The sequence below is a fragment of the Bos mutus genome, chromosome 25 (assembly GCF_027580195.1).
Source record: "Bos mutus isolate GX-2022 chromosome 25, NWIPB_WYAK_1.1, whole genome shotgun sequence".
In the NCBI taxonomy this organism is placed as follows: Eukaryota; Metazoa; Chordata; class Mammalia; order Artiodactyla; family Bovidae; genus Bos; species Bos mutus.
The window spans coordinates 8047183-8071112 of NC_091641.1; the positions used below are offsets into that span (position 1 = coordinate 8047183).

Consider the following 23930-nt stretch of genomic DNA (forward strand, 5'->3'; position numbering starts at 1 on the left):
TTTATAAAGAGTTTCCGTCAGTTTTTTCTATTGGGTTATCTGTGTCTTCCTTATTGATTTATAGTGTTCCTTAGAAATTCTGAATTCTAGACCTTACAGATACAAGTTGCATTTGTTTCTCAGGGCTTCTGGAACAAATTATCACAAACCATATGGCTGAAAACAACAGAAATTTATTCCCTCATGGTTCTGGAGGCTAGAAGTTCAAAGTCAAGATGTCAAGAGGGTCATACACGCCCCTGAAATTTCTAGTGGAGAATCTTTCCCTGTTTCTTCTTATCTTTTGGAGGATCCTGGGTGTTCCTGGGCTTGTAATGGCATCATTCTGATTTTTGCCTTTGTCCTCATGTGGCCTTCTTCCCTGTATGTCTCTCTACCTCTTCATGTGGAACTTCTTAACAGGATACCAATCATTGATTTAGAGCTGAAAGGGGAAAAGAATCTTTGTTTCCTGTCTACTCAGTGAAACACTGTATTCTGCATACTTTACTTCTGATGAAGATGTGGGAGAGTTTTCCTCACACCCAGCGATTCTCAGACACCAGCTGAGTTCCTACAATTTACTCAATTCTGACTGTCTACCTGGAGATCATTTCAGATCCCACAGGCTAAGGGCTCAGTCCCACAAGATTGCATCCACACTTCAGATGCCCATTACAAGTCCAGGCTACCACCTTGTAACTGGACAGGACCCTATGAGGTCTTCCCCAGACAGACCCACCCCACCTCCATTCTTTGTCTGCCTCTTTTTAATTATTATTATTTATTTTTGGCTGCTCTGGGGCTTCACTGCTGCTCAGGCTTTTCTACATTTGCGGTGAGTGGGGTCTGCTCTCCAGTTGCGGGGGTGTGGGCTTCTCATCGCTGTGGCTTCTCCTGTTGCGGAGCACAGGCTCTAGACCTCGCAGGCTTCCGTAGTTGCAGCACATGAGCTCAGTAGCCACGGTTCCTGGGCTCTAGATCACAGGCTCAGTAGTTGTGGTCCACAGGCTTAGCTGCCCCACAACATGTGGAATCTTCCAGAAGCAGGGATCAAACCTATGTCCCCTGCATTGGCAGGCAGATTCTTAACCACTGGATCACCAGGGAAGTCCTCTTTGGAGATGTTTATAGAGGCTTTACTGTGCAGGCATAATTCATTAAATCACTGGCCACTGGGGATTATTTCAACATTCCAGATGGTTGTGATGTTCTAACAGACTTTGAGACCCTCTAAACAGGATGAGATACCCTTAAGTGCCCCCCTCAAGCAGCCCTGGCACATCACCTATCAGGTGATGTGAAGCACTGGGACGCTAGGAAGAGCACATCCCTGGAGCATCATTCTTGAACACCCATTGTGTAATCACACTGCTCTACGCTCCTTGCCTGAGACTGTCCAGACCTCCTTGAGAACAATCAACACTTCAGAAACCATAAAAGCTTTGGCCAAGAACCAGACATCTATCTGGAACAGTCATTGATTTATAAAAACAATTGAGGTCAATTCACTAGAATTCTTACTTCATTTCCTCTGTATTTGCTTCTAAAATCATCAGTGTTGATTCCAACCATTCCACTGGCTGAGAGACTTTCCTAGTGTGCTGGCTCCTCCCCTCCCATGATACCTCCTGACTTTCTAGTCTCCTTTTCACAGATATAAGGTTACTTCCCACTGAAGGGTCAAAAGAGCTGCTTTTGTGCTGAACCATAAAATTCTCTGGAACTACCTCCAGGGTCAGCTCAGCCCCATAAAAGAGGGTTCCTGACAAGACAGAGGAATTAAAAGGAAGGCTCTGAAGGACCCAGCTTGCAGCACGATGAAGAACTTCCCTATGGCTTCCCTTCTTTTCCTGGTTCTTATCTTGAGTGTCGATCTCGGAGCTGCCACACGTACGGAACTGCCCCACTCCCTTCCCAGGCTGACCAGGGATGGAAGCAAAGGGCCAGCTCCAAAACCCTTCCTCTCTCTGTGTTTTTTCCTCTAAGGTGGCAGCGATGTGGCCAAGTTCTGCTGTTTCCAGTACAGCCAAAAAACCCTTCCCTGGAAGCAGGTGCATAGTTATGAATTCACCAGGAACATCTGCTCCCTGAAGGCTGTGATGTGAGTATTTCTCCTTTGGGTTTTTGGGGTCCCTTACGAGTTATGTAGTTAGAGAGGTGCTGAGCAGACCACACCCCCCACCTCAGGGCCAGGACGAACCTCAGGCTGGAAACCTGGTCAGTCGGTTATTGTTTAACCTCGGGCATTAACAAGCGTGACCCTGAGCTTGCTTTCCTGGCTTGCAGACCATGATCCAGGGATCTGCCAGGCACTGTGCTAAGTGCTAGGTATAAAAGAATAAACAGCCCTTACAGACCCAGGTGGCACTAGTTGTAAAGAACCACCTGCCAATGAAGAAGAATGTGGGTTTGATCCCTGGGTTGGGAAGATCCCCTGGAGGAGGGCATGGCAACCCACTCCAGTATTCTTGCCTGGAGAATCCCCATGGACAGAGGAGCCTGGAGAGCTACAGTGCACAGGGTCCCATGACTGAAGCAATTTAGCACGCCTTCATAGATCTTACATCTAGCATCAGAAAGAGGGCATTAAAAGACACTTGCACAAAATAGGTAATCTCAATTGTATGAGTGCTTGAAAAAGGCAGCAGGAGAAAAGAGCAGGAGGGAGCATGTCATTGGAGAGGAGGTAAAACTTAATCTCTTCCCTCCTCGGGGCTCTGGCTGAGCCTGAGGATTAAATGAACATAAAACAGATTATTAGGAGGAAAGCATACAGATTTTTTCATGCACATGGAGCCCCCACAGGAAGATGAAGCCCCAAGGAAGTAGCAAAATCTACATGCTTTTGTCCAAAGCCTACATGCTTTTGAACAAAGAGGGAATTGTGGGAAAGTAATTAATATATATGGGGGTGAAGAAAGCCAAAGACTGATAAGGGTTATCTTAATAATGTTTGTTTGTACAGAGTTTTCTTGGCCTTGACTAACTCTGACGTTAAGAATAATTTTTCCTCCAGGTACAAGGAGGACATTTTTCACATGGGAATTTTATCTCCTGCTTTCAGGAGGCAAAGGGGAGGTCAGAATGCCCTTCTTGCACTTGCTGGTGTTTGGGTTTTTTTGTTTTGTTTTTTGGGGTTTTTTGTTTTTTGAGTTTTTTAGTGTCTTTAGCTCAAAATAATCCTTTTGTCAAAGTGGCATATTTGGGGGCAGCATATTTGAGTACCCTTCATCATAGTCACAGGAGGACCTCACTTAGCGTTGGGAGGCTTTCCTGGAGGAAGTGACATTTACACTGAGAACCCCCAAGAGCAAGTGGGAGCGGCCCAGGTGAAGGGGGCTGGCAGGAGCGTGGTGGATGGGGGAAGGGTGAACATATTTCTGACAAGGGAGGCAGGTGGACAAGAGGCAGGTCACAACAAGCCCATCGGCAACAGGCGAGATGACACGTACCGGGAAGGGCCCCTGGAAGGACTAAACGAGGTTAACATATGCAAAGCACAGAGCTCTGAGCCTGCGTACAGTCAACGTTCAGCAGATGGAAGTGATGCTAAGTCGCCTCAGTTGTGCCCAACTTTTGGTGACCCCCATGGACCGTAGCCCGCCAGGCTTCTCTGTCCCTGGGATTCTCCAGGCAAGAATACTGGAGTGAGTAATGGACGCGATCTTGAAGTGTAAATACACAAGTAGGGGCCGTCACTGCTCTCCAGGACTTGGGGTTCCTGAGCATGAGAGAATGCGCAGAAAGGTAGATGACAGGCTCCAAGGACAAACCCAAATATTGTCACAGTTAAGGGCAGGCAAGAGGCACCCCAGTGCCCAGGTATGCAGGGGGATGCTCCTGGGCTCAGGATGCGCTCCCTGGCTCTTCTCCTTTGTGACTTGATTGACTTTTTGGAGCTTTAGAGACATTAATACTTAACCAACAGCTGGCAAAAAGCCCCAAGCTAAGCTCAAAGCAGCGGCTCTGTCCCAAGTTGTATGACCTTGGACACAAGTCATTTGTAAAAGGAAGGTGAGGGGTCTAGATCAGCCATCTGTTGCTGCATAACAAATCACTCAAAGTCTAGTGGCTTAATCCAACAGTGATAATCTTATCTCTCATGGCTTCCCTGGGTCAGGAATTCCAGAAGGGCTCAGCTGCAAGGCTCTGGCTTGACATCTCTTATGTGGTTATGGCCAGATAGCGGCTTCCCTGGTGGCTCTCCAGAAAAGAATCCACCTGCACCGCAAGAGACACATGCAGGAGATGCAGGTCCGACCCCTGGGTCATGAAGATCCCCTGGAGAGGGAAATGGCAACCCATTCTAGTGTTCTTGCCTGGAAAATTCCATAGACAGAGGAGACTGGCAGGTTATGGTCCACGAGCTCACAAAAGAGCTGGATACAACCTAGCAACTCAACAACGGTAGACTGATGGTGCTGGAGCTGGGTCAGCTCGGGGGGCTGCAGGCATCTCTCTGCCTCCTGGGCATCTTTGTGTGATCTCTGTTGGGCTAATTTGGGCCTCCCCACGGAGTGGTGACCTGGGGTGGCAGGACTCCTTACAAGGAGGTCCAAAGCTCCTGCATGGGTGCTCAGTGAACCAGGCAGAAATTCTACAACCTCCTATGGCCTAGCTACCAAGTCACATAGCATCACTTCTGCCGCTCCTATTGGTCAGCCACCCCTAGGACTGGCCTGAATTCAAGGGGAGGAGACATAGATCCCCATTTCTTAATGGGAACAATGTCAAATGGATGTGCAAACATCCGTGAAGCCCTATTTCTCCCTTATTTTCCCATCCTTTGGGCTCTTCTCCCCTGCACGTGCCAGGGCAGGAACCCCAGTAAGTACACGGTGCCCCAGCTTAGAGCACCCTTGACTTAGGCTCTTGTCACTTCTGAATGCTCTCAAGGAGCAACGGGTGAAAACAATTCAGGGACATCAACCACAACCCCCAGTCTTTTTTTTTTTTCATATTTATTTATTTGGCTGTTCCAGTTTTTATTTGCAGCATGTGGGATCTAGTTCCCTGACCAGGGATTGAGCGCAGTCCCCACTGCATGGGGAGTGCAGAGTCTTAGACACTGGACCACCAGGGAAGTCCTACAGCCCCTGGTCTTAAGGAGCTCACAGTGTGGTAAGGGACATGGGAATCTTCTCCCCATGAACAGCTGTGGCAAACAGCCCACGGTAACGTGATTAAGAATTAAGTGGCACCACGTGTATGAGGTTCCTTTGTGCGGTGATGCAAATGTTCTAAAATTGATCGTGGCAATGGCTGTATCATCTACGGATATAGGAAAACCCTTGAATTCTAATTATAACTTGAAGTGGGCCAATTATACGGTGTGTGAATTATATCCCAGTAAAGCTGTTATATTAAAACAGAAGAATTTTGAGGCATGGTGCAGGTTGCCTGCTTCAAACCAGAGCTGTTGGGACATGTTTCCTGACAAACGTGGGCGAGGAAGCATGGCTTCCAGTGGAAAACAGGCTACGGGAGAGGAGGGAAGGCAGGGCCGGAAGAGGGAGCTGGGAGGCTTCCCTGGTGGGTCCAGTGGTTAAGAATGCGCCTGCCAATGCAGGGGACACGGGTTTGATATCTGGTCAGGGAACTAAGATCCCACAGGCCTCGGGGCAGCTGAGAGCTCATGCCCTGGAGCCTGAGCTGGAGCCGGAACACCACAACTAGAGAGGGGCCCACATGCTGCAATAAAGACTCGACCCAACGCAGCCAGAAAGAAGGAAGAGGGCACAGGGACGGGGGTTCAGCAAAGGGGGAGCGATCAGGAGATCATCTGGGGGGCGGGGGCTGCCCCTCAACTCCATCCTTTTCCAGGAGGCCAAAGTTCTTAGTATTGACTCTCAGCATCTCTTTTCCGCAGATTCACCACCAAGAGAGGCCGGAAAGTGTGTGCCCAGCCGAAGGAAGAATGGGTGCAAAGACACATTTCAAAACTCAGAGCCCAGCAACAACTGTGACCTGACCGCTGAATTTTCGCTCCAAGACTCCTGGATCCGGCTCTGCACTTGGCTCTGCTGTCCTTTGATGGAGCCTGAAGAACTTTTCCAACTGAAGGCTCTACGGGTCTGGTAGGGTGGAGAGGAGAGTTTTCAACCAGTCTTTTTTTGTTTTTAATAACAATTTGATTTGCTCAATAAACATTCTTATTCAATTAAAACCTGAATTTTCTTCAAAGAAAATAAAGGAGTCAATATTTGCAGCTGACTGCCTGGCCAGTCCCGAGTCCCTGATTGGACCATGGTATTGAATTCTCTGTTATGTTTTTGTTTGTGGGGGGAAAAAAAAAAAAGCAGGGACAATGTTGATATATTTTGGCAAAATGCCCATGAACTGTTTTAACATTATATAGAGGGATAAGTTTATGTTATATGGAAAATTAAACTGTACAGTACCTCGTGGCCTGTTTTTGCGGGATAAATGAAGTACATCCATATTGGGCAGAGTTTTCTCATAAGGTATTAATTAATAAGCTTCCCTGGTGGCTCAGCAGTAAAGCATCTGCCTGCCAGTGCAGGAGATGTGGGTTCGATCCCTGGGTAGGGAAGATCCCCTGGAGACGGAAATGACTATCCACTCCAGTATTCTTGCCTGGGAAATCCCCTGGACAGAGGAGCCTGGTAGGCTGTAGTCCACGGGGATCACAAAAGAATCGAACACGACTGAGAGACTAACATTTTCACTTCATATAGCATAAACAACCTAAAAAAATTACAGATTCACGGGAAGTTGCAAAAATAATATAGAGAAGTCAGGTGTACCCTCTAACCCAGTGTTCCCCGACAGTCACATCTTACACAATTATGGTGAAATAGCACACCCAGGAAATCGACAGTGGTGTAAGTGTCTGTATGAGTCTGTTGTTCTATCCCGTGTGAGATTCCTGAAGCCACTCGTGCAAACAAGAGCCAAACCTATTCTGTCACCACAAAGATCTTACGAGTGTCTTCTCTTCTCAGTCACTTCTCCCTTCCCCCACCATCCTTAACCCCTAGCAACTCCTAATCTGTTCCCCTTCAAAATGTTGTCATTTCGAGAATGTTATACACATAGAATCATATCATATGTGACATTTTGAGGTTGTTTTTTCAAAAAAAAACTTCACATAATGCCCTTGAAATACATCCAAGTTGTTGTGGGTTCCCACAATTTATTTTTTTTTTTTACCAATGACTAACTAGTATTTCATGGAGCGATACGCTGCAGTTCATTTAAACTACCCTCTCATAGGTTTTTAGTTTGAGGTTACTACAGACAAAGCTCATAAGAACAATCACGTACCCACAAGGGTTTTTACATGGACATGGGTTTTCATTTCTCCGAGATAAATGCCCAGGCATGCAATTAATTGCTGGGTCATAAAATAAATGTATGCTTAGTTTTTTAAAGAAAATGCCAAGGGTCTTCTCTGGTGGTCAAGTGGGTAAGACTCTGTGCTTCCACTGAAGGGGGCACGAGTGCGATCCTTGGTCCACTGGTTGGGAAACGAAGATCCTGCATGCCTCCCGGTGCAGAGAAAAGAAACTGCCACGCTATTTTCCAGAGGGACTGTTGTTTTTACCTTCCCACCAATACTAAGGATCCAGGTTTCTGTGCCTCTGAGCTAGCATTTGGTGTGATCACTTACTTTTAATATTAGCTGTTCCAAAATTAAATCACTAATGAGTGTGTGCTGTTGTTCAGTCTCTAAGTCATGTCTGATTCTTTTGCGACCCTATGGACTGTAGCTTGCCAGGCTCCTCTGTCCATGGAATTTTCCAGGCAATAATATTAGAGTGAGGGGCTTCCCTGGTGGCTCAGAGGGTAAAGAACCTGCCTGCAATGCAGGAGACCAGGGTTCGATCGCTGGGCAGGGAAGAGCCCTTGGAGGAGGGCATGGCAATCCACTCCAGCATTCTTGCCTGGAGAATTCCATGGACAAAGGAGCCTGGAGGGCTATGGTCCATGCGGTTGCAAAGAGTCAGACACGACTAAAGCCACTTAGCACAATATTAGAGTGAGTTGACATTTCCTCCTCCAGGGGATCTTCCCAATCCAGGGATCAGACCCATGTCGCTTGTCTCTTCTGCATTGGCGAGCTGATTCTCTACCACTGCACCACTGGGAAGCCAAGGCATCTTACTGTGGTCAGCTATGTGATATGGCTATCACTATGCAATATCTTCTCATGTGCCTATTTGCCATCCACATATCCTCTTTGGTGAACTAGCTCTCTTGTTTTTTCTCCACTTTCTAACTAGAGTGTTTGTTTTTTCACTGTTGAGTCACCAGATATGAGTCCTTTGTCAGATATGTGGCTTGCAAATATTTTTTCTCGGTCTGTAACTTGTCTTTTCATCTTCTTAACAGCTTCTTTCACAGAGTTAAAGATTTAATTTTGATGAAGTTGAGGTTAATTCATACACCATAAAATTCACCATTGAGAAGTGTACAATTCATTGATTCCTTTGTACTGCAACCATCATCACTACTAACTCCAGAATATTTTCGACACCCCCAAAAGAAACCCCATCCCTGTTAGTATTCACTCCCTAACAGCCCTAGCAACCCCTTCTCCCAATTCTTTTCCATCTGAGTTTTGTTTTATGGCTCAGAATACGCAGTGTTCCTTGTTGTACGTTTCTCAGGCATTTGAAAGGAATGTGGATTTTGCTACGGCTGGTGGGTGGAGCCTCTTATAAACATCAGTTAGGTTCTATTGGTTGATGATGGTGTTGAATATTTCTATATCTTTGCCGATTTCCCGAATCGCTGTTCTATCGGTTTTTGAGACAGGGGTCTTGAGATCTCCAAGTATGGTTGTGGATTTGTCTATTTCTCCTTTCATTCCTATCAGTTTTTGCTTCATATATTTGCCAGCTCTGTTACTTGGTGCATACATTTTGCAGAACTGCTGTTTACGACTGCTACACCTTCTTAAGCGTCTGTCTACAATGCAGAAGACCCAGGTTCAATCCCTGGGTTGGGAAGATCCCCTGGAGAAGGAAACGGCAATCCACTCCAGTACTCTTGCCTGGAAAATCCCATGGACAGAGGAGCCTGGTAGGCTACAGTCCATGGGGTCGCAGAGTCGGACACGACTGAGCGACTTCACTTCACTTCACACATTCTTGGTGGATTGACTTCTTTATTATTATCTAATGCCTCTCTCTGTCCCTGGTAATTTTTCTGCCCTGAAGTCTACTTTATCTGATGTTAAATATAGACCTGGCTGCTATCTTTTGATTAATATTTGCATGCTATATCTTTTTCCCATCCCTTTACTTTTCACATACCAGTATTATTATATTTGAGTTGAATTTCCTATAGACAGTATATATTTTGGTTATTAAAAAAACATCTATTCTCGGGAGTTGCCTGGTCATTAGGTGGTTAGGACTCAGTGCTTTCATCGCCATGGGCTGGGTTCAATGTCTGGTCCAAGTGCTAAGATCTCGAAAACCACGTGGTGCAGCCAAAAAAAAATTTTTATCCTGCCCAATCTTTGTCTTTTGACTGGTACGTGTAATCCATTTATTGTAGGGAGTGATATCTAATTACCTGCGTGGGGATGAAAGTCTTGCCTTGGCCTTAAAAAAAATGGCTAAAGGAAGTTCTTTAAACAGAAAGGAAAAGATAAAAGAAGGAATCTTGGAAATCTCACAGAAGGAAATCTGTGAGTAATAGTAGATGCAAAAACTCAGCCTTCCATAAGGCTTGGGCTTCCCTGGTGGCTCAGAATCCGCCTGCAATACAGGAGACCTGGATTCAGTCCCTGGGTTGGGAAGATCCCCTAGAGAAGCAAAGGGCTACCCACTCCAGTATTCTTGCCTGGAGAATTCCACAGACAGAGGAGCCTGGTGGGTTACAGTCCATGAGATTGCAAAGAGTTGGACACAACTGAAGTGACTTAGCACACACTCACACACATAGCAATATGTACCAGCTAGGAGCAGACTGGCTGGGAGATCCCCACACCACAAGAGAAAATGTCAGAAGGATGGCAGTTCATAAGACACCATCTGCAAATAACGTTCAGGATCTAACGGGAGAAGTGACACGCCAACAAATCATCATGGTGCGATTTGTACTGCACCATGAGATAAGAATTGTCAGAATAACCAACATTTATATCATGACTTTGGGGCTTCCCTGGTGGCTCAGATGGTAAAGCATCTGCCTGCAATGCAGGAGACCTGGGTTTGAGCCCTGGGTTGGGAAGATCCCCTGGAGAAAGGAATGGCAACCCACTCCAATATTCTTGCTTGGAGAATTCCATGGACAGAGGAGCCTGGCGAGCTACAGTCCATGGGGTTACAAAAAGTCGGACACAACTGAATGACTAACATACAAATATTATGACTTAGTGTGAAGGAAGCACTTTCTGCTGAAAGTCCAATCTTCTTAACTTAGCATCCCAGGTCTTCCATGATGTTTTAGATTTACTTTCACTGGAAACAGGCCTTGAGATTTTAAAAAACCTGAGTGTAGGACTTCCCTGGTGGTCCAGTGATTAGGAGTCCGCCTGCCAGTGGGAGGGACACGAGTTTGAACCCCGGTCCGGGAAGATGCCATGGGGCAGCTGAGCCAGTGCACCACAACTGCTGAGCCCGCACTCCAGAGTTGAGTGCTGCAACAGGAGAAGCCACTGCAGCAAGAAGCCCGAGCACGGCCACTAGAGAAAGTCTGAGCACAGCAGCAAAGACCCCGTGCAGCCAAAAATAAAAACTGAGTGTACATAATATATTTTGGAAGTGATCAGAGGAGATACCAGTAAGAAATGGGGAAGTGAGACAGGAAAGGGAAGGCAAAGAATAAGGGTGTATTATTAGGCAAGTTGTCACTCTGGGCAGCTGAGCTTAGTCTTGTTGGGGACCTCTGGGAGGCAATGACTGAACAGCAGGTGTCTCAGAGTTAACCCGACTCAAGGGGAAGAGAGCAAGGCTGTTTATAAACCAATTCCAGTCGGTCAGAGGCTAATAGATGCTGGCGTCCAGGAGGCATACGCATCCTATCTGCTGTGTATGAAGCCACAGTGGGTCATCAGAGAGAGCCCTCAAAGAGATGCAGATGCTGGCGGGCTGGGATACCAAGGTGAGGCCCGAGGGCTTATGCGCAGGGCACTGACAGCATTAGCTTCACTGGGCAAGGCTGCAGCCTACTTTTCCAGCTGACTTACCTAAGCAAACACACTGGGCCACTCGGTGCTTTCCTGAATAACGTGAGACAATCCCTAGCTCACTTCAGGCCAACCAGTGGTCATTTCCTCCATCTCCTGAAAGCTATTTCCTCCACTAGAACATCCCCTCTCCAGTTCCGGTCTCTCCCTGCCAAAATTCTATCTGCCAAACAAGATCCCCCCAAATGTCAAAATGCTTCTTCCATTTGCTGAGAACATTGAAGTTTTCCATGAGCTCTTGGTGATTTTGCTCCATGCCCCCAAACAGTGTGTGCTCGCTTCATCGTGTCTGACTCTTCGCAATCCCTAGACTGTAGACAGCCAGGCTCCTGTGTCCATGAGATTTTCCTGGCAAGAATACTGAAGGGAGTTGCCACGCTCTCCTTCAGGGGATCTTCCCGACCCGGGGATCGAACCCGTGTCTCCTGCGGCTCCTGCATTGCAGGCAGATTCTTTACTGCTGAGCCACCTGGGAAGCCCCCTCCCAAACAGTTAGCAGATCTCTTGTGCCTTGGGAGGATGCTGGCATCTTTTGTTCATTTTCTATGGTACTCCTTGACAATTATAATTTTTTTTAAAGATTTTTTTTTATGTAAGCCATTTTTAAAGTATTTATTGAATTTGTTACAATACTGCTTCTGTTTTATGTTTTGGATTTTTTGACAAGGTTTGTGGGATCTTAGCTCCCCAACCAGGAATCAAACCCACACCCCCTGCACTGGAAGGTGACGCCTTAACCACCGGACCACTGGCAATGTCCCTACAATTGTAATATATTTAATGATGCTCTTGGATTTCTACCAGACTGTAGGCTCCTGGAGGTCAGGAGTTAAGTATAAATATCTTTGCAGAAATGAAGGACTTCTAAAACATTTGTGGACCATGCTAAAATGCTCCCAGACATTTTTTGCCCAGGCTCCAGTAAGAGTGGTATATATACACGCAAGCCTGCAAGACCAAGGTCATGTTGATGGGTCTAGTAGAAGGACAGAGTTTTGTGGAATTCCTTGGCGATCCAAGGGTTAGGACTCCCCATGCTTTCACTACTGAGGGTTTGTGTTCAGTCTCTAGTGGGGGAACTAAGTTGATCCCACAAGCATCGCATTCATTGCTCAGTTGTGTCCGATTCTTTGCGACCCCATGGACTGTAGCCCACCAGGCTCCTCTGCCCATGGGATTTCCCAGGCAAGAATACTGGAGTGGGTTGCCATTCCCTTTTCCAGGGGATCTTCCTGACCCAGGGATTGAACCCCGGTCTCCAGTTTTGCAGGCAGATTCTTTAGGGTCTGAGCCACCAGGGAAGCCCAAATACAAGAAACGAAAGGGGAAAACACACACACACACACACACACTTTTGTCTGTAGTTCCACACATCTACCACACACACACACACACACACACACACACACACACACACACACACACACTTTGTCTGTAGTTCCACACATCTACCAGCAGATGGCAACCGTCACTTACCATATGTCAAGGACTCTTGTTCCCTCTCCCTGGACAATTCTCAGATAATGAGAAGTCCATTCTCTGAGTCTTTACTGAGGATCTACCTGAGGTCCTGGATCACATGCAGGCAGCTAAGAAGGAAGGCAGAGGAAAGACAGGAGAAAAAGGAAGACAGTTAAATTTTCAGGGATTGAGGGTCTTGGGGAGAGGGGAGCAATGAAATACAAAGTAATTAAGACCCCCTACAAAACACCCCACTCCAGTACTCTTGCCTGGAAAATTCCATGGACAGAAGACCCTGGTAGGCTGCAGTCCATGGGGTTGCTACGAGTCGGACACAACTGAGCGACTTCACTTTCACTTTCATGCGTTGGAGAAGGAAATGGCAACCCACTCCAGTGTTCTTGCCTGGAGAATCCCAGGGACGGGGGAGCCTGGTGGGCTGCCGTCTCTGGGGTCCCACAGAGTTGGACACGACTGAAGCAACTTACGGAGGAGGCAATGGCACCCCACTCCAGTACTCTTGCCTGGAAATCATGGATGGAGGGGCCTGGTAGGCTGTAGTCCATGGGGTTGCTAAGAGTCGGACATGACTGAGCAACTTCACTTTCACTTTTTACTTTCATGCATTGGAGAAGGAAATGGCAAGCCACTTCAGTATTCTTGCCTGGAGAATCCCAGGGATGAGGAAGCCTGGTGGGCTGCCATCTATGGGGTCGCACAGAGTCGGACACGACTGAAGCGACTTAGCGGCAGCAGCAGCAGAAGCGACTTAGCAGTTAGCACAAGATAAAGGGGGGCTTCCCAGGTGGCACTGGTGTCTCCTCCTATGCAGGAGACATAAGAGATGTGGATTCGATGAGGAAGCTTCCCTGGTGGAGGGCATGGTAACCCACTCCACCATTCTTGTCTGGAGAATCGCATGGACAGAGGAGCCTGGAGAGCTATGATCCATAGGGTCGCAGAGAGTCTGACACGACTGAACAACTTAGCAAGCACAAGATAAGGGACCTGTGTGAGCCTGGCTGGAGACATGATCTCCTTGGGCTCAGTTTCTTCATTCACAAAATCAGAATACTGGAATAGATGCTAAAAAAGAAGTTAGCACGTGCAGATCTAGCTGTGCAAGGCTTTATGAAGAAGACTGGGGCTGGGTGCAAAAAAGTGGGCAGGTTTGGTAAGGGAGACACAGTTGCAAGAATAAACATCTTTGTCCATGATGCACTTGGTTCTTCCCATTCTTTGAACAACCATTGATTCTCACCCACTCTGTGCTAGACACTCTGCTAGATGCTGGGGACACTGGGTTGGGGGGCAGGACGGATGGCAACTAAAAGCGGCAAAGACTTTCCTAGGAGTTCATGGTCTAGTGGAGAACTGACACGACAGCAAGTATTTGCGGCGACATTTGTACAGTGCCATGAGATAAGAGCTTGGTGTTTAAAACCTGCAAAACTTAATGAATTGGGAAGAGGTTCAAGTGAACTCTCAGGTGATGTTTTATGAGTTTGTAGCATTTATACTTCTACAAGTATCAGAGCTTCAAATTGCACAGAGACTTCAGGAGGATATATCTTGTATCTTTATAGACCTGGCCGCCTCTTTTTAAAACAGTCCTTTGCCTGGGTGGGCTGTTTATCTGCTTGAGCACCGAAGTTTCTTTTTTCTAGATTTGGTAAAGGAATTATGAACAATAGCATTAATTCTCCTGTAATAATTTGAAAGGAATTGGACCCTAATAGTACTCTTGCCTGGAAAAATCCCATGGATGGAGGAGCCTCGTGGGCTGCAGTCCATGGGGTCGCTAAGAGTCGGGCACAACTGAGTGACTTCACTTTCACTTTTCACTTTCATGCATTGGAGAAGGAAATGGCAACCCACTCCAGTGTTCTTGCCTGGAGAATCCCAGGGACGGGGGAGCCTGGTGGGCTGCCGTCTATGGGGTTGCACAGAGTCGGACACGACTGAAGTGACTTAGCAGCAGAAGCAGCAGCAGCATGAGATAAGAGTTGTCAAATACCTAACACTGATGTACCTATTGCCTTATCATTTATAAAACACATCAAAAGTATTTCTCAATCTGGCAAGGTGAAGAAGAAGAAAATGATTCCCATTTTCAAGGAAGCAGAGGTAGAGACAAGAGGTGGTAGGGTCAAGGTCACACTTCTGCCCGCAGTGGTGCATCGTCAGCTAACACCAGTTCCTCCAAATCCACGTCCTGTGGTTTTGTCCACTTCCTCATCCTGCTTACAAAAATATGACCCTGCTGATCAGCTACAGAATTGAAAAATATTGGTCCTCAGAGAATTGGTCCGCAGAGCATCAGAAAAATCCTTTACTCTTTAATAATAAGGGAATATTCGTTAGAAGGACTGATGCTGAAACTGAAGTTCCAATCGCCACCTGATGTGAAAAGCTGACTCATTGGAAAAGACCCTGATGCTGGGAAAGATTGAGGGCAGGAGAAGGGGGCGACAGAGGATGAGATGGTTGGATGGCATCAACAACTCAGCAGACATGAGTTTGAGCAAACTCCGGGAGAGAGTGAAAGACAGGGAAGCCTGGTGTGCTGCAGTGTATGGGCCACAAAGAGTCAAACATGACTGAGCGACTGAACAATTCTGGAATAAACAGATCTCTTGGTTTCTTGAGGGAAATCTGGGGCTATTGGGGTAGGATATGCTCCCAAAGCGACTGCCAGGAGCTGGTGTTCTTGCTCTGTCTCACGGTTACTGGCTCTCCAGAGCCCCTCAGACTCATCCCAGGTTGATGGGAATCTCATGAGACACTTGTCCTTTCCTGCTGAGCCCCGGAGGTCCGCAGGGAGTCACTCGGTCTCCAATTCTATTTGGTTAAAAAAGGAGCATACAGACTTCCCTGGTGGTCCAGGGGTTAGAAATTCGCCCGCCAATGCAGAGGACATAGATTCTATTCCTAGTCTGGGATTATCCCACATGATGCTGGGCAGCTAAGCTCATGCCCACAACTATGGAGCCGGCCCCTAGAACACGTGCTCCGCAGCAGGAGAAGCCACTGCGATGAGAAGCTCACTCGACGCAACTAGAGAGCAGCCGCTGCTTGCTGCAACTAGAGACAGCCCGTGTGCAGCAACAGAGATCCAATGCAGCCAAAAATAAAATAAAATACATTTTTATAAAGGAGCATGCTCATGTAGGACCCTGGAGATCCATGTGGCTGATGCCCCCATGGAGATTTCCAGAAAGACTTCTCAGGATCCCTTCAGCTCTGGACATTTAAATCTCAAAATCCCAAGTTTTATACATGGTTTGAGCTCAGTCACTCCATCTTTCTGAAAGTCGCTCAGTCGTGTCCGACTCTTTGCAACCCCGTGGACTATACAGTCCATGGAGTTCTCCAGGCCAGAATATTGCAGTGGGTAGCCTTTCCCTTCTCCAGGAGATCTTCCCAACCCAGGAATCAAACCCAGGTCTCCTGCATTGCAGGCAAATTCTTTGCCAGCTGAACCACCAGAGAACTCCATCTTTGGGGGCCTTTAATTTCTAATTTAGGGTTTTTTTTTTTCATTTATAATAATCCCTTTCATTTGCATGTAATTTAAAAACTGATAAAGTCTTCCCACATCCTCATGATTGCTTTTATTCTTTACAACATTGTTAGGAAATTTTTTCCTCTAATTCAGAGATTAAAAATAATATCTATGGCTCCAACGGACATGAATTTGAGTAAACTCTGGGAGATGGTGAAGGACGGGGAAGCTGGGCATGCTGCATTTCATGGGGTCACAAAGAGCCGGACCTGACTTAGCGACTGAACAACAGGCTCCAAACATTTATTAGTAGCTCAAGTGGCAGAGTTTGAATTCAATAAGCCATGCCTTCAGCTCCCCTGCAACCTGCCCGTGGTGCTGTGTGCCTTCTCCAAACACACCCTCCCCTTCCCAGCTCCCAAAATTTCTGCATGTGCTCGCCTCTGCTTGCCAAGACCCAGCGTGAACACCAGCTTTCTTCAATCCTGACAGTGAATTAATCCTACTCTCTGCCATGTCCTGAGTTTTGCAAACTGCAGTGGAAAGAACACAGAAGGGATCGGAATTCCCACCTCTGCCAGTTGTTAGTTGGGTGACTTTGGGCAAGTTTCTTAACCTCTCTGAACCTCTTTCCTCATCTCTAAAGTATACTATTGAGAGATCATTTTCAGAAAAGGCAAAACCATGAATTCATACAGGCATGAAAAAGAACACTCGGTAAAGATTTTATTTTACTCATCACGAGGGAACCAGGAAAATGTTACGGCTGGTTCAAAAGAGAATCTGAGAAACAGACACCTTTATGGATCAAGAATATTGAAATGAATCAAATCTGTTTTTTAGAAAAGTGTGTCTGACATTTGTATGGAGAACAGGCTGGAAACACCATCAAAAGCAGGGATGTATCCATGTTCCTAACAACATCTTTCACAATGGCCAAAAGGTGGAAATGACCCAGATGGCCATCAACCAACGAATGGATACCCCAGATGTGAAGTATATATACAATAGAATATTATTCAGCCTTAAAAGGAACACAGGCTGATACATGCTACATGAGTGAACCTTGAGAACATTATGCCAAATGAAAGAAGCCAGAAACAAAAGGATAAATATTGTATGGTCCACTTATAGGAGGTACCTAGAAGAGGCAAATTCATAGAGACGGAAAGAAGCGGAGAGGTTACTGGGGACCAGGAAGGAGGGTGGTGAGTTATTATTCAGTGGATTCGGAGTTTCTGTTTGACTTGATAGAGAAGTTCTGGCAATGGATAGAGGTGGTGGTTGTGCGACATTGCAAATGTACTTAACATCACTGAATTGTATACTTAAAAAATGGTGAAAAGGATACACTTTATGTTACTATATTTTAACCACAATGAAAAACAGCTTTTTAAAAAAGCTGTGGGGAGGCTGCTGTAGAGTTCCTATTGAGAAAGGCTGAGGGCCTCATGGAGGCAGGACAGGAGAGATGGGAGAGAGAAACTCCTGAGTTACCCAGGGCTTAAACCCAGAGGCTTTCGTTCCCCCCTGGGTACTCTCCTGGGCTCACATGCTTTGATTGTATTCTAAAATTGCCTGCATCTGTTATACTACCTCTATGAATTATCTAATACATCTTTGATATTGTGCCTGGGCTAATGTCTGACGCATAGTAAATTCTTAATACCAATGTACTGGATGAAGGAAGAAAGGAATAAAACAAAAGCAGTAGAACTCCACAGCAATGGCTCTCAGGGGACACAGAAGAGACAGGAACATCTTAGAATCACAGGGAAGCTTTTCTTAAATGAATCCTGCCCAAGGGCCACACCCAAATACCAATACCCGGGGTCAGCTGGGACGCAGGCAGGGGGTTAAGGAACCCAGGTGAGGCGGACTCCTGCCAGGAGTCCCAGACGTATAGATGGAAGAGGGTCTCAGCAAACACTGGGACCCTGACACAGAGGAGAGAGAAGCTGTGGGCGTAGAGACAGGAGCCGAGAATTGGCCAGAATGGGCTTGGATCCTTAGAAGCCAATCACAGCGTGTCCATTTCCCTGCTCTGGTCCTTAATGACCTTGCCTCCTCCATTATTAGTCCGGTGTTTCAGCTGAAGTTGTGACTCTGCGGATCCATTAAGGCTCTCCTGGGGCTGTCTGGCTTCCACCAAGTGCATTAGAGCGGAGAAGGCACAGGCGTAGAGGCAGCACTCAGCCCCACCGCGCCCATCCGTCGGGCCCCTCCCCTCTCCTCCCCTCTCCCCAGCCATCAACCCCAACAAATTCAAGGTGCTTGATTAAGAGCATCGCTGCACTGAGCATGTTACTGGACCCTCCCACGTGTGAAGCAGTTCTCTCGTTAGGGGACTTTTGCACGTGATCGAAACATTGCAAGGGGCGGGGGTGGGGGCGGGGAGGCTGAGAGCGCCGGCTTGGACTCTGGCTGCCTGGGCTGGGAGCCCAGGGCCACCACTTATCGCTTTGGGGATCTAAGATAAGTTCCTGAACCTGAACTCGATCATTAATCCCGGTTTCCTTACCGGCAAAGTGGAGATTATAGTGATACCAAGCTCCAGGGGTCGCCCTGAGGTTTAAATGAGGTAACTGCATTAAAAGCTGAGAGCGCAGGGCCGGCTCTGTAGTCAGTGATTAACTCTGGGCGGTTGCTGCAGGGGCTTCTTCTGTTGTCTTTATTATTGTTACAGTGAAAAGGTTGGACAAGATAGTCTCAGGGTCCTCTCAGGGGCTAATGTTCTGTTCATTAAGTAAATGTTTATGGAGCGCGTATACTAGGCAAAGTCCTCTTCTAATAGAAGCGAGGAGATAGGCATGAAAGAGAAAAATCTCTGACTTCACATTTCCGGGCAGGGTGGGGGGAGAGTGCAGATACGTGATAAAGGAATAAACATAATAAATAAGTAAACTAGATAGTGCATTAGAAGGTAAGAACTTTGGGAAGTCCATGGCGGTCCAGCGCTTAGGGGGCCTCCCAGATGGCACTGGTGGTAAAGAACTGGACTTACAATGCAGGAGATGTAAGAGACAAGGGTTGGATCCCTGGGTCGGGAAGATCCCCTGGAGGAGGGCATGGCAACCCACTCCAGTATTCTTGTCTGGAGACTTCCATGGACAGAAGAACCAGGCGGGCTACAGTTCATAGGGCTGCAAAAAGACAAGACTGAAGCGACTTAGCATGCATGCACGCCAATGGTCAGGACTCTGAGCTTTCACTGCAGAGGGTTCAAGTTCTATCCCTGGTCTGGGAACTAAAATCCCACAAGCCCTGTGGTGTGGCCAAAAAAAAAAGGTAAGAGCTCTAAAAAAGTAGAAATGGTAGGAGATGCTCAGGAAGAGTCTCACTGAGAAGGTGACCTCTGAGCAAAGACTTGAAGGAGGCGAGGGCATGAGCCCTGCAGGTGTCTGAAGGAATAATATTCCAGGGAGTGACAATAGCCAGTGCAAAGGGCCTGAGGTAGAAGTGTGCCTGGCTTTAGTAGAGGACACAGTCTAATGAATGAGAAGTGAATGAAATGAAAAATAGCAGGTGAACCAGAGATAATGGGGTCAAAGCATGTAGGGTCTGTGACTTATTGTCAAGACCTTGGCTCTTAATGTGCACTGGTTATGACACTGAATTGCACAGGCAGTTTGGGGTGAAGTATCAGTGGAAAAGAATAGCTTTATTCCTTTGCCAGGCAAAGGGGGCCACAGCTGGCTAATGCCCTCAAAACTGTGTGTCCCGATCTGGAGTGGGGTTGGGGGTGGAAGAGTCTTACAGTCCAGGGGTGGGGTTGTTGATAAGGATTTGTGTGTGTGTGTGTGTGTGTGTGTGTGTGCTGGGCGTTCCTTCAATCCAGAGATCACCTGCCATCAAGTGGTGATGGGGTGAACTGTGATGTGGACAGATGATTTACTTGCAAATGGAAATCACCAGGAATTAAGACAGGAGTAATGTTGGCACAAGTGACAGTGAGCTGGAATCATAAATATTTTAAAATGTAGGTTTTGAGACTTCCCGGGTGGTCCAGTGGCTAAGACTCCATCCCAGTACCGGGGGCCTGGGTTCAATCGCTGGTGGAGGAACTTGATCCTACATGCTGCAACTAAGACCTGCAAAATATTTATTTAAATAAAATTTATTTAAACAAAAAAAATAAAGTGCAGGTTTTATTATTACTCAGGTGTGGTGGGGCCACCAGATCAGGAGATGACTGCCATTGAAAAGGTAGTTTGTTATACTCACAGATCCCAAGAGCAGGGTCGTGTCACCCCACACAGAACCACACAGGGGAGCAGTGGGGTGGATCAGGAGACAGAGGGAGAAAGAAAACTGAGAGCCTTTGCTGTGGTTTTAATGGGCGACGCAGGGTCAGCAGGCCTAGGGTTGGCTCCTTTAGATAACTTCAGCGGGTTCTGGGGTGTAGGGCCACCCCTAGTTGTCTGGTACCGGCCTGGGGGCTGATTATGGAAGGTGGGTTGCCCCCTGAAATGAGAGCTCCATAAAGGAGGAGTTAAGGTGTGAACCCCGGGGTCGGGGAGGGGTAGGGGGTGGGGTTTGCATATGAAAGATACACTCCAGGGAAGTTGCGGTCTGTAAGAGTTAGTCGACCTAGGAAGGATAGTCCCAAGGGAAGATTTCAGACCCAATGTTTCCTTCGCTGTTGCCTGAAAATCCTTGAAGAGAGGTCAGAACCTCCCACCCCACAGTGATCAGGAAGGGCAGGAGAGGAGAAAGGGAGAGGGAAGGAAGGGATGGGAGGAGACGCGATGAGAGGGAGGAAAGGAAAAGGAGGAGAGAGAAGGAGGCTGATTCTTTTGGTTTATTCTCTTTGATTTTTAAAACTCTAAACATCATAACTTTGATGAAATTTTTTTTTTAATTTAAAGAAAAAGAAAGATAATTCCAGTATTATTTCCTTGGACCTAACAGTTTGCCGTGGCAGGAATTAGTTAAATCCTTATTTTACAGATGAGGAAGTTGAAGGTCAAAGAGGTTAAGTGATGAGTACATAGTTAGCAAGTGGGTCTGGCACTTGGCCCTGGTTAGGGCCGATCCCAAAGCCTGTGCTTTCCCCAGCTGCGCGGGCTCACTGTCTAAGGAAGAAATGACCAGGCACCTGATGCATGGTCGCTGGGAACATTCCAGACCCACCGTCTCCTTCTTTGTCTGCCAAGGATGCTGGAAACTCCTCTAAGAGAGGACAGAACCTCCCACCCTACGGCCATCGAGAAAGCAAGGAGCTCGCCCTTGGTGCTCACCGGCCACTTATATTGTGACTCTTCCTTCTTGTCTTAAGAATCCGGGTTCCCTAAGTCGAACCAGCAGACACCTCTTGTACCTGGATCCTTTTCCCTTCCCCACAGCACCCCTCCCCCGATAGGGACAGCCTCAGAGAGGGTAAACCAAAGGACCTGCCCATCAAGACAGAAAATTGTCAAAGGGACACCTTTGAAACCCTTCCTCTAACTGTCCTACTCAGCCTGGCCTGAGCTCAGATCCTCTTGCCCAAGATTTTGAATCTTGACTGAACCTGAAAGCCCCACAGAAATCCTCTCCCAATCTCACTCCTCTCGAGACACAACCTGAGTGTCTTCCACCTGTCTTCTCTCTCATGGCCTGGGACCCCACTGTGCGCTCCCTCGTGGCAGCCTGCCTCTCTGCAGCCCTGTAGCCCCCTCTTCCTCTTTCTATTTTTCTTCTCATCCCATTTCTCCACCCTCGCTTTTCCTGGACACATGATTTGGGTTAGTGCCATAGAGCATAGCGACGGCTTCTCCTGCCTGTGTTTAATTCACTTCTCAACACACTGCAATTTAGCATCTGTATAGTAAAGCATTGACCTCACCTAAGGAGAGGGCTGGCTTTGCCTGCAGCTCCTGGGCGATGATCTCAAAGCCCTTCGAATATCCTGCCTGATAAGAGCATCTCTGTTTACCTGGGGGCCTCCAGGTCTGACAGTGTTCTCCTGCCTGGGCTCTAATGACGCTGAGATCTGTTAGCCTCCCCTCCCTTTGACTTCTCAGTCCTCATTTTCCTTCACCATTTCTTGTGGCTACTTCTTAACACTTGCTCAAGTGATAAGCACAGTGAGGCTTAAGCTCAGACCCAGATCCGCACTGTGGTAAATCCCTAACTTGGTTCCCTACACTGTCCCCTTGCTCCTTAGTCATCGTGACTGGTGTGAAGGATTTAAAGTCAAACCCGAGAGCTGTGACGCTCCGAGGGCTTTAATGTCCGTCGCTCCAAATCTTTGTTGTGACAAGACAAAGAACCGAGGAACATACACTTGCGTGACATCTATGGTGCTGTGACTCGGGTTTAACCTGGCTGAAACAACCTCTGCGCAGAAGAGGCCAAGCACAGCAGGAGCCCAACTCAGAGAAGCTCCCTCGCTAGAAGGAAGGCAAAGAAACCCAGCACAGGGGAAGGCCCATTGTGCTGGAAACCGGGACAGCGAAAAATGAACTCAGCAGAAAGCTCACATGGCCCAGTCTCAGATTCCAGAAGACCTCTGGTTAAGGTAAGAGGTCCTTGCTCCTATGGCTGGAGGGACCTTTACAATCTCTCGTTTCTTGTTTCCTAGAACCTCCCGCAAACAGGCGGGTGGCAGGGGGCACACTTGAGGGACTCTGGAGAGGCCACTCCTCAGCATGTCCCAAAGGCGCTATCTGCTGAGCCCCAGTAGCTGTTACCCAAGCCGGTGGGGGTTCTTCTGTCCTTTCTGTTCTCTGTGTCAAGGATCAGAACAATGAAACTGTGAGCACCGGTCAGATATTTAGCAAATTTTCTGGCGGGCTATGAAGGGGATTCCTTGGCACATTTTTCCCATTGCTTTTTCCTCCTGTCCTTCAGCTCTCTCCTGGGATTCAAGCCCGGCCAAAACTAATGAAACTCAGGCTCTGATGTCTCATTGCAAAAATTCATTGAGAGACAAAGCGATAAGAGGTGGATTTGTTAGGATCCAGAGAGAAGCCACTCTTCTGGGTGTGAACCATTTTCGAGGGCAAGGGATGGGGCCATGGAATTAGGCCTGGCTAGATTTTGTGAGGACCCCACTCCAGTACTCTTGCCTGGAAAATCCCATGGACGGAAGAGCCTGGTAGGCTGCAGTCCATGGGGTCGCTAGAGTCGGACACGACTGAGCGACTTCACTCACTTTTCACTTTCATGCATTGGAGAAGGAAATGGCAACCCACTCCAGCGTTCTTGCCTGGAGAATCCCAGGGACGGGGGAGCCTGGTGGGCTGCTGTCTATGGGGTCACACAGAGTTGGACACGACTGAAGCGACTTAGCAACAGCAGCAGGTACATGTCCTAGTGTGTCCACAGGTGAACTCATCACCTTTCCCTGAACGTATTCCTCATCTAGATCAATGGCATTGTTTGGCCCTGCAGACCCTAGACCCTGGTGCATCACTGGGATCAATCCAGTGCTATCTCCCCACTCCTGGCTTGTAGTCTGCTTATCCAACTTTGGTTCTGGTTCCCATTTGGGCTTAGTTCCTGTCTCCTTGGTTCCTGACTTGACACAGCCCCTGGCTCCAGTTTCAGATTTTGCCTTAGGCTCCTGAGTCAACCAGGAGAGGTGTCCCCTTCCAGTTTAACTGGCCTAGTCAGGTGCGGGGCATCCTAGACCATTCCTGGTAGGTCTCTGCTGTCTTCTTACTGGTCACCACACTTCTCTTCAATCTATCCTGACTCCCTACAACTCACACACACACACGTACAAAATTAACATTGAGTACTGGCTTGAACATTTCAAGATCTGTCAAAGCCTTTAGACAATAAAGTATAAGTCATTGCTACATAACTAAGGGAAGCTTGCCATCTTGGAGC

The 23930-nt window shown here is 47.5% G+C and overlaps 1 protein-coding gene across 1 annotated transcript; it reads left to right on the plus strand.

Moving 5' to 3' along the window:
* The first annotated feature begins 1608 nt into the window (after positions 1-1608).
* On the plus strand, positions 1609-6148 carry CCL26 (C-C motif chemokine ligand 26). Its single transcript, XM_005892832.3, has 3 exons — positions 1609-1872; positions 1969-2083; positions 5852-6148. The coding sequence occupies exons 1-3, from the start codon at positions 1800-1802 to the stop codon at positions 5946-5948; spliced, it is 285 nt and encodes a 94-aa protein (XP_005892894.1). The 5' UTR covers positions 1609-1799; the 3' UTR covers positions 5949-6148.
* The last annotated feature ends 17782 nt before the right edge of the window (positions 6149-23930 follow it).